Source organism: Clarias gariepinus, chromosome 6, assembly GCF_024256425.1.
Source record: "Clarias gariepinus isolate MV-2021 ecotype Netherlands chromosome 6, CGAR_prim_01v2, whole genome shotgun sequence".
Classification (NCBI taxonomy): domain Eukaryota; kingdom Metazoa; phylum Chordata; class Actinopteri; order Siluriformes; family Clariidae; genus Clarias; species Clarias gariepinus.
This window is the reverse complement of record NC_071105.1, coordinates 36,161,947-36,174,317: the sequence shown is the minus strand read 5'-3', so window position 1 is coordinate 36,174,317 and position 12,371 is coordinate 36,161,947. Positions and strand designations below refer to the sequence as shown.

At 39.1% G+C, this 12,371-nt stretch overlaps 2 protein-coding genes across 4 annotated transcripts; both read left to right on the top strand.

Annotated features, from left to right (window-relative positions):
- Window positions 1-12: 12 nt before the first annotated feature.
- On the top strand, window positions 13-3,039 carry nudt15 (nudix (nucleoside diphosphate linked moiety X)-type motif 15). 2 transcript variants are annotated; one of them, XM_053499237.1, is made up of 4 exons: window positions 13-210; window positions 292-469; window positions 2,298-2,497; window positions 2,737-3,039. In XM_053499237.1, the coding sequence occupies exons 2-4, from the start codon at window positions 309-311 to the stop codon at window positions 2,838-2,840; spliced, it is 465 nt and encodes a 154-aa protein (XP_053355212.1). In that variant the 5' UTR covers window positions 13-210; window positions 292-308; the 3' UTR covers window positions 2,841-3,039. The 2 variants fall into 2 exon arrangements, with proteins under 2 accessions (XP_053355212.1, XP_053355211.1); XM_053499236.1 differs by having other exon boundaries at window positions 68-201.
- A 1,978-nt stretch (window positions 3,040-5,017) lies between these two features.
- On the top strand, window positions 5,018-12,339 carry itm2ba (integral membrane protein 2Ba). Of its 2 annotated transcripts, none has more exons than XM_053498771.1 (6): window positions 5,018-5,249; window positions 9,821-9,952; window positions 10,120-10,323; window positions 10,415-10,525; window positions 10,619-10,769; window positions 11,370-12,339. In XM_053498771.1, the coding sequence occupies exons 1-6, from the start codon at window positions 5,163-5,165 to the stop codon at window positions 11,453-11,455; spliced, it is 771 nt and encodes a 256-aa protein (XP_053354746.1). In that variant the 5' UTR covers window positions 5,018-5,162; the 3' UTR covers window positions 11,456-12,339. The 2 variants fall into 2 exon arrangements, with proteins under 2 accessions (XP_053354746.1, XP_053354745.1); XM_053498770.1 differs by having other exon boundaries at window positions 10,072-10,323.
- Window positions 12,340-12,371: the final 32 nt, after the last annotated feature.

Genomic DNA, 12,371 nt, shown 5'->3' with positions numbered 1-12,371 from the left:
GTGAAAGTGAAAACGGCGTAAAGACGCGCCTTCCTTCACGTGCCTGGTTGTTAAGGACAAAATGTACCACAGTTAAAAAATTACATGTTGTTATTGTAGAATTGTTTTTTTGTTTTGTTTTTTCAAATGCTTATGCTGTACTTCTGCTGCTAGAATGGTCTTTTAATCAGTCAGAAGACTCACATGCACAGGAAGACAGCAGTAAGTACTGTATGTGTATCTGAGTTACTCATAGAGTAACAATGTTACTATTAAAGATGAAAGAGTGATATGTTCTGAACCCTGCATTAGTCCACAGCTTGGCTACTATGGCAGAGGTTGTCCAGAATCACACGCCAAAGAGGCCAGGAGTGGGTCTCGCCGTGCTCGTCACCCGTTCCTCCCACCCAGGATGTGTGCTTCTAGGAAAAAGAAAGAGTTTGGTTGGAAAAGGGCTGTACCAGTTACCCGGGGGTCACATTGAATTCGGGTGAGTAAAAAGGATTTTTAGGGCCCGAGCAGAATGACGACATAACTCTGATAGTGCTGATGTCATTCGAACATACAAGGGCCCTACTGTTCTTATAAGGATAATTTTTTTTCAAGATTTGGGAATTTTTGGAGGTCTCAAAAGTCATAAACATCAGCACACAGGTTGGAATCTGCTGTCATTAGTATAGTCTGAGTGGGAGAATTTCCTGCATACATACACACTTACATACACATACTATCTCGATCCCCCACCTTAGTACAGTAAGTCGTGGCCACAGAATTTTTTTTCCCCAGTATTACCAGAGGGGCTTCGTAACATCCATGGTTACAAGTGAAATTTATCTGACTTGAAGGTAGACGCGTCTGTCCTATAAAAACGGCATGCATGCACATACTATATTCTTTGCTATAAAACACATCACGGTTCAATTTTGTTATATATGTTTATCGTGTCTGCATAATTATGTACAAAACCATTCAGTATTACCATATATAATGTAAAAATCTATAAATAAATCACATTCCAGGAGAATATATGGATTTCTGTAAAGAAAAAGATACAGCACAAGATAGACCAGTTTTCAAGGAGCGAGTGTGACAAAGTTACCAGAAGAACTCATATTCTCCAGCAAGCTCAGTAAAACCTAACAGCTGTTTTCTTATGGAACTGCACACATTTTTTGCTCTTTATAGAATTTTTTGAAGCAGAAATGTTTTTAAAAGCATCTTTTGCTTATGCCATATTTTTGTATGTGCCCAAGACTTTTGCACAGAACTATAAGTAAAACAGCTGTTAGGTTTTACTGAGCCTGCTGGAGAATATGAGTTCTTCTGGTAACTTTGTTACTCTCGCTCCTTTCTATGTTTATGCAAATCCCAGGAGCGTATATTAGGTTTTTTGTTTCCATCTGAAAACTGGTCTGTCTTGTACTATATATATTTTTTTACAGCCATGCATATATTCTCCTGTAATGTTATTTATTTATAAATTTTTAAGTTATATATGGAAATACTGAATGATTTTGTACGTAAATATGCAGACATGATAAACATATATAGCAGAATTGGTACAGCATATAATATGGTGCCTAAGACTTTTGCACAATATATAGTATGTATATATTGTACATCCCATCTAGGAGCATGTATAAAAGAAAGTGACTCAGATCAGATCTGAAAAACATCAGATTTGTGCATTCAAACAGTCATTAAAAAAATCAGATCTGTGTAGAGTAAAAAATATTAGAATCGAGTCACTTCAGGCTGGTGATGTGAATGTAGGACTGCAGAAGCTTTATATGAGACTTTGGGATACATTTTTGCACGAAACGAGGGTTGTGGAATTTGGCCCTGATTGGTACTTACATTGTACTCGCTTTCTGGGTGACAAACTTCACACTCGGTGTGCAGAGCAGGAACTTAGTGTAATGTACTTACATGCACTTTAGTTATGATATATAGTTATAGAGATATAGTACACAGTTCAAAATTATTGTACATCTGTTTAATTTCTTAGATGTTTTTTGCTTTGTCAGTCTTGTTCCAACACTTTTACAAAAAAAAACCTCTATCAATTTCTGCATTACTTCCATGACAGAAATGGTAAATAATAGTTAAATTCAAAGATCTATTTAATTATTTCACTTTGTGTTTATTTTTTTAAATATTGAAATACAACAAATTTATTAATTTACTGAGCAGTGCTTCAGCATTTTAATCAGTGTTAACCATCATGGTTATACACATCCCAGTGTCCTGTCTAAACCTCAAGACACATAAATATTCCTTTATTTTTTTTATATTTCTTCTTTTAACATTTCCTGCAGAGAGACGTGGGAGAAGTGCGCACAGAGAGAGGTGATGGAAGAAGCCGGTATTCGGTTAAAGAACCTGCGCCTTGCCTCCGTAGTGAACACCGTTAGGCTCGAACAAAACTATCACTACGTTACAATCTTCTTGCAAGGGGAAGTGGATGAAGACTTCATAACATCCGAGCCAGTAAACATGGAGCCTGAGAAAAACGAGGGTAAACACGTATGAATATTATTAGTGTTTTATTGGAGGAATGAATACTCCAGTGATTTTTGAACTGGTTTCTGTAATATGTGTCAAATTAACTCACACAAGAATCTAGACAGATTTCCCTGTACTGAAGGTAAAAAACCCCACAAAAACCTGTTTGATTTAAACAGCTGGCAAACATCAGGAAACAAGGTTTTCTTTCGACTTTAATGTTCGCGTCTAATTCTTGTTCCGTGTGTGCAGGTTGGTCATGGACGTCCTGGGATGACTTTCCTCCTGACGAGCAGCTGTTCTTTTCACTGGCCAGTCTCAGACAGGAGGGTTTCCATCCATTCGATATGATTTGATGCGATCAAGAAACTGTTTCAACTTTTCTGTCCGAAGAACAAACCACTATCAGCCAGTTCCTGTAAGCTGAGAACTGAGAAGAAATTTGCTAATCGAATCTGACTTTGAGCTGCTGCAATGGCACATCGTTTAAAGTGTTTGTAATATGAAACGTACTGTATTTTTTTGCTTAACTAAACTACCAGACCTCTTTTCTTTTTTGAGTGTCCCATGTATTTATAACATCGTGCCTATTATTCATGCTGTAGCTGACTCATGTGTTTGTTACGAGTTTCACTTCCATTATTTACTCTAGACTACAGCAGATCCATCTGTGTGTGTGTGTGTGTAGCTGGTAAATCCACTCTGGGTTTTAAAGCCTTTAAGCAAATGAATATAAGTGTGCACGCCGGTCAGAATAAGATCATCCTCTTTTAAGAAACAGAGTCGAGCTAACAAGATCACTGAAAAGCTAAGGACTGAACAGATGACAGGCAAATGTTATCGTGTCATAAGGTGTAACAGCCAGTCGTGTTTGAATTTTGCATAACATTTACCTACATTGCTCACAATAGTGTTTAGCTGCCTGTAGTGGCCATAGTGGTGCGGGGGGAATTATTCTCCATTCAAATAAAGGTCAGAAGTTATAAGTCCAAACAACTTCAAGCTCCAACCAGGAAACGGCAAAGAAAACTCCTGGCTCGGCATGAGATTTCTCCCTGTTAACTTGGTGAGTTTCTTATAGGCTAGGCTTTTTTTCCCTTAGGTTTATTAACATACAGACATAGTGTTTGATCCAGTGCAGAACACCTATTATTATATAACGAGCCATAAAGACAGTGGGCACAATGGGGACATGCATCTAAAACCAAAGCCAAAAACATGCCATCATTTTAGAGGAGGGGGAAATTTATGACAATATCTTCAAAAAGCCTTAAAACATCACTATGAGGTCACTCAGTGTGAAGTCAATAACCTTAAGGTCTCTCAAATATGATGTCACATAGTTATTAATATTATTAACAACTTTTCGGCTCAAGTTTAAGACATCGTCACAGCTGACCTGTTTGAGATATCAAAAATCCCTCTGCAATTTTGCATCTTTAATGTCTCGAGATCAAATAGGCTAAGTTTGGTGGCGATCTTATAAATGCCCTAGGAGGAGTTTATCAAAAATCCATTGGGTGTATTTTCAAGCTCTAAATGTGCACTGGGTTTCACATGCAATTGTTTAAGTGTGTATGAGCGAATACACAGCGGATTCTCATGTGAGGACATCATGGATGTGGGGTGCGAGGTCAACTTGCTGCCACTCTTTACACCAACGTTATTGCAGCTGTTAATTCTGTCCTTTATTACTTGTCGCTTCCTAATCTAGCGTTTCAGTGGCTATGATCTCAACCTGATGTACCAATTTTATTTTCAGTGTGGAACACTTGTGACACACTCACATTATGTCATAAAAGTTGATGATGATGCATACTGTTAAATAAAAGTAGCCCACTGTTTTTTACATTGGACATGTAGCTAGATATAGAGTAGGCTATATAGATGACTCAATTAAGTGTAACAGCCAACGCATGGTTATTTATACTAAAAAGTGTCTCACCTAGGTGTAGTGTCCGTAACTTGTCGTTCAGATGAAATGAAAAATTATTCTAAAATGCAAAATTGTTAAAATATTGTAACATGAATCGGACATCGTTACTCCGGATTGTTTTGGCGAGAAAAATACTTAATACTAAACTGAATTTTTAAAAATAATTTTATTAAATTAATTAAATTAATGATTTTACAAAATTAATAAATTAATTTATTTAATTTAATAAATTAATTTAATAAAATCATCCCTCCAAATCGGCTCTAGTTAGCAAGATTTTCTACATTTTTAAGGAAGCAAGTTTGGTCACTTTCATTATGCATAAAGTTTAGAAGTGTAGAAATAAGATCAGCACCAAAAGTGTGTTTTAGCTGAAAATTCTAAAAAAAGAATTTTTTACTTTCTACATATTGTATAATGTCATTTTGCTATAATACAAGAAAGAGCGGGTATGCTTTTATAAAAATAAAAAAAAAATCAATAAAAAAGCATCAATTATCAATATTTCCTCGAGTAGATAACAATCCAGATTGATCGTTGTTGATGTTTTTGGTATTGTTGCGCGCCCCCTAGTGGCTAAAGCTGCGAAGCGAAAGCGTTACATTTGTTAAATGCGCCACAGTTCGGTGGAAGCACAACATCGGCGGCGGGCTTCACTCGGAGTTTACACACGGACAATCAAGTTTATTCGCCGGATACTCTTTTAATTGTCGAGTTCATTCCACTCGGACGAGGTTTAAACATGGTGAAAGTCACATTTAACTCCGCTTTGGCGCAGAAGGAGCTGAAGAAAGGCGAGAAGGACGAGGCTCTGATCCCTCAGGAGGGGGTGAGTGAAGTTTACAAAGGCCACGGACACTCACTTATTTATTTATTAATTTATTTATTGCATTTAACACATAGTATTAAACCGAAACAAACTTACAAAAACAGGCATTTCATTCTGGCAGGAATCTGAATTAAGCTTGTTTTTTTTCTGAAGAGAACTATTTATTTGAATTTTGCAACCGTTAAACCGTCGTGTGTTTGGTTCTGACTGACAATTAGCCACCATGCTAACTTTTTTACGTTTCCAAACGCTTTGTGTTTTAAGGTGACATTAAAAACAGGGTTTGGGAGCATTTTCAGTTCTAATCTAAAGAGCAGACTGTGAGGAAAATGGCTGACCTGCTTAATAACCAAAAAAAAAAAAAACCCGCAGCTAGGCGATAAAAAAACCTCTCTCACACACACACACACAGGGAGAGAAATGTTTTTTTTTTTTTTTGCATCATTCTTTCGCAGTTATGTTTGTTAATACTAATGATCACACGTGTGTGTGTGAGTGAGAGAGAGAAAGAGAGAGAGAGAGATTCTCTGCTTGCTCTGAGTGTGTGTGTTTGTGTATAGAAACCAAGCAGGACAGAGACACTGGTGTTTTTCCTCAGCACTTCCGGTTTTCTCCAGGCGCGAGACTGAGTCTCCTGCCTTGTGTGTGTGTGTGTGTGTGTGAGCTGCACACAAATCGGATCAGACCGTCTGATAGTGGTGAGTCAGAGTGATGTGGGCGAGCAGAGAGAGGGAATAAAAAAAGGAGTGAAATATTCATTAAACAGCTTGTGTTACTGCAGAGCTGGAGGTTGTAGTGTGTAAGTCTGGGCTGTGTGACTACACACATAGACACACTGAATGAAAAGGAGGACGAGGTCTGATTGATTAGAAAGTGTGCATTGATTTGCTGATGTAGAAAATGAATCAGCAATGAGGGGAAAAAAGCTGAAGAGAGTGTTTTATTGCTTTAACACTGCAGCACGCAGCATGAAGGTTTTTCGTTGCCTTCTGTAGTCAATCTCAACCCCAACACTTTAGGAGCTGCGGATATTCATGGAGACGTCCTAATTCGTAGGATTGTGTTGTGAATCTGTGTGTGCTCTCACACATTAGGGAACAGAACGGTGCACACTTTGACCCCAAAGTTCCGTACGTTTGCGTAATACAAGCACCCAGTATAGTATCCAGGTACGGATCAGCGTAGCCTGGACAAAGATTTTGAAGGAGACTGATGGCGCTGATGACGTCAGGTTCAGGTACAGTTGATGTTCATATCTGATTAGCTCAAATCAGACATGAACAAACGCCAGTTCATGAAAATTGAGCGCCACTAAGAACAAAGTCCATGTGCACATATAGATCGAGCCAATCTTGTCCTCTTATCTACACAGCTATCTATCTGTCTGTCTGTCTGTCTATCTTTCCATCTGTCTGTCTGTCTACCTATCTGTCTGTCTATCTATCTATCTGTCTCTCTATATATATATATATATATATATATATATATATATACACACACAGTAAGCCAAAAGAAACTCCAGGAAAAGACAAATAGTAAGAGGTGTGTATCATGTAATTACATTATTATTATCATAACGTTATCATATGTCTCAATATATACCATATAGCATTAGGTTTAGTAGTTAGTGTTTTTTTTCCCCCCTGAAGTGTGTATAAATGTTTTTTTGGCTCACTGTATATTAAAAAAACAGAAATTCTGTTTGGCCAGTTTAGCCAAGGTTAGCCAAGGTTGACTTCCTTTTTCAAAGCCTGCAAAACTAACAAGGTGTATACTGCCACCTGCTGGATTAGAGAACCTAATTACGCAAGCGTACCGGAATATGGGACAATGTTGTTATTGTTGTTATTATTATTATTATTATTGTGAACGTTGGTCAACAGGGAGCAATTGTTTCCAGGCACGGTACGGATCAGTCAAGCCTAGTGTAAAAGCAGCCTGTTTGTAAGTAATAGTTATCTGTAACTTTACTGTGCCAAATTATTCTTTTGTAGCACCAACGTATTTCACATTAGCTCCACCTTAGAACTTTGTAAGTTCTCCCCATTATAGGGGACTCTAAAGTAACACAAACTTCCTTTACTTATTTTTGTTTGTTTTTTGATACATAATATACATTTAATATACATGTCCAGTCTGATTTAAAATCGGTTTGGGACCTAATACAGTTATTTACTGCTTAGTATTTGGTTGTCGAATTAGTTATCGGAATTCACTTATTGTGCTAAGTCCTTGACAAAACATTGATAGTGTGTGTGTGTGTGTGTGTGGTCTGATCCGATCAAGCATCTCTGTTCTCCGCCACGTAGATATGATCAAAGCCATGTCGAGTCCTTTGGGTTAAAAAAATATACTGTTCCCCACATTCCATCAAAGACTGTCTTTTGTTTGAACAAGGTGTTTTGTGTGTGTGTGTGAGAGAGAGAAAGAGGGAGAATGAATAAACGGCTAATACTGTACCCCTTATTCCATGATTAAGTTTCAGATTAGTGAGATTACAACAGTGGAGTATCACAGGCGCTGGTCAGTTTGTATTTAGAGACGTTAATTGATTAATGGATTATGTGGAGACTTTCAGCCGTGGAGACTTTCAGACTTTCACATACGCACACATTTTGTTCCCAGTTTAAAGCACTCAGATAGATGTGTTTGTGCTTTGATCCACAGTCTGTATCAGGGAAGCTCAGTGTGGCTGAGTGCAAATGTTTGTGCAACCCCTAGTTTCAGATAGGATTATTGTGTGTGAAGGGCCTTCTTGTGTTTATAAGAATTATTATTTGCAAAACGCACCAAATGGATTTTGATACACTCCTTTTAGGGGATTAATATGGGGCCAGTGAAGACATTGAGGATGCAAATGTGGTTAATAAGTTTCTGTGTGGCAGCACATTAAGTGACATCATAGTGTGATCATGTTTTTCCCAGCACCTGGGGATTTTTGGAGGTCTTAAAATAAAATTCCCCCTTTTCTGAAATAGTCATAATGGTGATGGCAAAGGGTGCTCGGCCTCGTTCATCACTGCTTGCAATTTTATTGTTATTTATTTACGTTCAATTGAAAAATCGCACAAATCAGGCATCAACATTATTTTAGAGCAACAAGAATCAAGAATGCTGTTCAGAGAAAACCAAAGATCAGCGGAGGGATATTTTTTTCTTCAGTGTTCAGAAGGGGAATTCAAACCTCTCGGGTATTACACAGTGGAAGGGAAGCATGGCTGACCGTGGTTCTCTGCAGGATTGCATCATCATCATGAGGGAAAGCAAGTCTTGTGTGTGTGTGTGTATATGTGTGTGTGTATATATATATATATATATATATATATATATATATATATACATGCGCACACACACACACACACACACACACACACACCTGCACCACTTCAGCTGTTTCCTCCAGACACTTCTTCAGCAGGATGAAAGAAGCAGCTGTGTGTTTCTAGAGAGAGAGTGTGAGAGCACACAGGGTGGGCGATGAAGTAACACTTATTAGATTATTTCTTGTTAACAGGATATCCTGAAGTGTGCGTGTTTGTGTTTTATAAATTTGTCACCACTAAACTAAATTTAAAGAGCACAAAAATTTACATTTCAATCATTTTCAGATATGATGCGCAGGGGGGATTGTGAGAAATCATCAGCTGAGATTTAGGACAGATACGTCATCTGAGGGGTATTTCAGCCGGGGCATTAACACACACGCTCTGAGACCAGTGTTCACTTGTTAAAGAAATAATAAAATATTGGACCTTTTAAATTTGACTCGCGCTGCATCGTAGGAGCTAAAAACAGACATATTATCATGAAGGGGAGGAAAAACGATAACCTGCAGCTCATCATGTGAAGGAGGAAATTGCAAAACTTGTGCAAAACCTGTGTGCTGATGTTGGGAAAACCGTGGCCTGTTACAAAGCACTGACGCTGGGGCCCCCCCCTCGGTACAACGTGCCCGAGAGTTAAGTCAATTCAGCTATCAGTCGATCTAATGCCAAAGCAAACTTTCACTTTCACTCTTACACACAAACATTCACATTTTCAAATATCTGTAGAACTATACATTGTGTTTGGAAATCCTTTATTTTTTATTTTTTTTTTGGAAATCCCCTAGCATTCCCGTTGCTTAAAGTGCTTTTGTCAGAACAAAACACAAGAATACCAAGAATGCAGAAACCTTAACTCTGTATTATTATGAGGAAGCTTGTCCATGTGTATGCGACCTCTGACCTCATCGAGAACAAGATGAGAAGAAAAAAGGGGAAACTTAAACAGGAAGTGCTGCCTCGTCCTTCGTTTTGCCTGTCAGCAGCAACAAGTGGATTTTCTCAATGGTTTCTTCAAGGGGGGGAGGGGGGGCAATTACTTTTTCACATAGGTCCTGGCAGATTTTTTTTTTCATCTTCCTTTTATAAACGAAATTATCATTTAAAAACAGTTTTGTGTACTTTTTCATGTGACATTACAATTGCTTTGATGATCAGGAAGGAGGCAAATACTTTTAAACACAGAATAAACACAACAGATAAGTGTATTATAATTGTAATTTTGAAAGATTGTGTGTGTGTGTTTAGGATGTGGAGCAGGTGGTACGAGTCAGACAGCAGTCCTGGGCCTGGTGCTGGTGCATGTGTCTTGGTCTGGCCCTCATGCTGTCCGGTGTGGTTGTGGGCGGAGCTTACCTGTACAAGCATTACATCGTTGAGGTGAGGCAAAACACTTAAAGTGCGCACACACAAACACAGATGCCATCTTCACATTCCGCGTTCAGAAAAATAAATACAAAAATAAAACTCAGAAGCAGGAGATGTTTACACACACACAGGGTGCAGTGAGCGCCGAGCGCGACCCTGACGGTGCTGTTGCTCTGCAGGAGGAGGGCGTGTATTTCTGCGGCGTCAGCTACAGCGAGGAGCGCTTTATGATCCGCGACGACTACGAGGAGCCCGGGGTGGCCCTCAAGAGACTCGACGAGCGCGTGCGAATCCTGGAGACAGAGCAAGTGGAGCTGATCAGCGTCCCCGTGCCGGAGTTCAGCGACAGCAACGCCGCAGAGATCGTTCACGACTTCGTCCTGGTAAGATTGCGCAGACAGCGGCGCACACGTCTGGTGTTTTTGTAAGTTTTTTATTCCATGTTTCACGCGTCTGTGTCACATCTCGTTCCAGCGTCTGACGGCTTACCTGGATTTGAGTCTGAACAAGTGTTACATCACCACTCTGAACACGTCCGTCGTCATGCCGCCCAGAGACCTGCTCGATCTGCTCATCAACATCAGGGTAACTGAGACGGGAAGTTAAGGAGAAAAGAGGAAAAATACACTGTGGGTTCCTGCTGTCGTTTTAACCAAGTGTGTGTGTGTGTGTGTGTAGGCTGGCACCTACCTGCCACAGTCGTACATGGTGCGTGAGCAGATGGTCGTGACAGAAAAAGTGGAAGATTTGGAGCAGCTCGGTCAATCCATCTACATGCTGTGCAAAGACAAGGACACTTACAAACTCCAGCGCAGGGACACCTTATTAGGTGTGTATATATACACACACACACAGGTTATGACAAACTCCAGCACACAGTCACTGGTTCAGGTGTTCACTAGTCCCACACAAATTTTATCTTGATCACACTTTTAGCGTCTCACAGTTAAACAAAGATGATTGCGTTAAGCTCTAAACAGAAAAAAGCTGCACATCTGAAATTTTTTGCTGAACACACACACATCAAGTTGAGTTTAGAGAGGGTTGTTTTGCGGGGAGCAGTGAGTAATTATCGGTTAAACTCCACCAGAGACATCGATATCTAGACACCACAAGGCTGCACTGTAAAACGTACTATAACCTTTACACTTCTCCAATGATTTCAGTTTTTTTAATGGGTTAAGGGTTTGTGATGTGTGTAGTGCAAAAAAGTTTTATATTTAGTTAGTTACTTCTCAATCTTAATCAGGCTCATATCACTCACACAAAACTACTGATCTAAAAATATTCTCCCACACACTTTGCAAACACATTTTGCATCATTTAGACATTGCATAACCCCACCCTGTGTGTCAGAATGAGAGCAGTGTGTGGTGCGTGTGTGCTGACTGTCTCTCTCTCTCTCACTCACTCTGTCTTTTTCTCTCAGGCATTCAGAAGCGCGAGGCTCTCAACTGCCACACGATTCGCCATTTTGAGAACAGGTTCGTTTTGGAGACCAAGATCTGCGAGTAGTTCCAGCACGAAGACTCTTCTCTGAGAAATTCCACTCGGGTGCAGTGAGATCATCACCTCTGACCCCATGCTTTTTCCTCTTCCGAAGCTCTTCCTGTTTCCTGTGTGTGTGTGGTGCTCTTCTGCTTTTCTGACCTTTTCCTCCGTACAGCAGCAGGACGGTGGAGATGGAGAGGAAAGTGTGTATCTACAACCCTCTCTCTCTCTCTTTCACTCTCTACGTGAACTAACAGTTTCACGTGGGCTTTTTGTAAGATAAGGATGATTTATTTTGGTGGTAGTTTGACTTTTTTTGTAAGATCAGCTCAAAGAGCACAAATTAAAATTCCCTGAAAGAACTTCAGACACATTTTGTATAGCGCAAGGCACCTGTATAAACACGAGGCAATAAAAATCACTTAGGTGTCTTTTATAAAAACTGTGAAATTTCTAAATCACAGACTCGTTCAGCATATTGTACACTGGAACGTGTGAATATGTAGGAGATGATAAATATATAAATATATATATATATATTAGTCACCGCTTAACTCCACCATCTTGTACACTGGAGCTTCATGAAATAAACACACACTGTAGGAGTGATACAGTAGTTAGAGATTTTTTTTCCCTTCTTGACTGCTTTTATTAACTGTAATACTAATCCAGTAAGAGAAAGTACAGGACATTTTATTCTAAACATAACTGCAGTAAGAGATCAGGAGAATCGTATAGAAGGTTTATTTCAGAACTTTCACATTAGAGCATGTAACATGTTTTATGTCTTATACCACAGATCTTTATCTCAGTTAAACACGTTGTGTTGATTTTATTGTGGATAATAACATTTACAATAAAAATAAATAAGTGTGAAAGGTTAATTCAATAAAACTGGACCACTTCCACTCGTCTTTGTGCTGGTTTCTTTTTTTTCTTT

Bases quoted from the DNA above. Each gene is read 5' to 3' on its own strand.
- itm2ba (XM_053498770.1), top strand. From the start codon at position 5,163: ATGGTGAAAGTCACATTTAACTCCGCTTTGGCGCAGAAGGAGCTGAAG. The intron at 10,324-10,414 runs GTAAGATTGCGC...ATCTCGTTCCAG, and splicing joins TCGTTCACGACTTCGTCCTG to CGTCTGACGGCTTACCTGGA. The intron at 10,770-11,369 runs GTGTGTATATAT...TTTTTCTCTCAG, and splicing joins GCGCAGGGACACCTTATTAG to GCATTCAGAAGCGCGAGGCT.
- nudt15 (XM_053499237.1), top strand. From the start codon at position 309: ATGGCAGAGGTTGTCCAGAATCACACGCCAAAGAGGCCAGGAGTGGGT. The intron at 470-2,297 runs GTGAGTAAAAAG...CATTTCCTGCAG, and splicing joins GGGGGTCACATTGAATTCGG to AGAGACGTGGGAGAAGTGCG. The intron at 2,498-2,736 runs GTAAACACGTAT...CCGTGTGTGCAG, and splicing joins GGAGCCTGAGAAAAACGAGG to GTTGGTCATGGACGTCCTGG.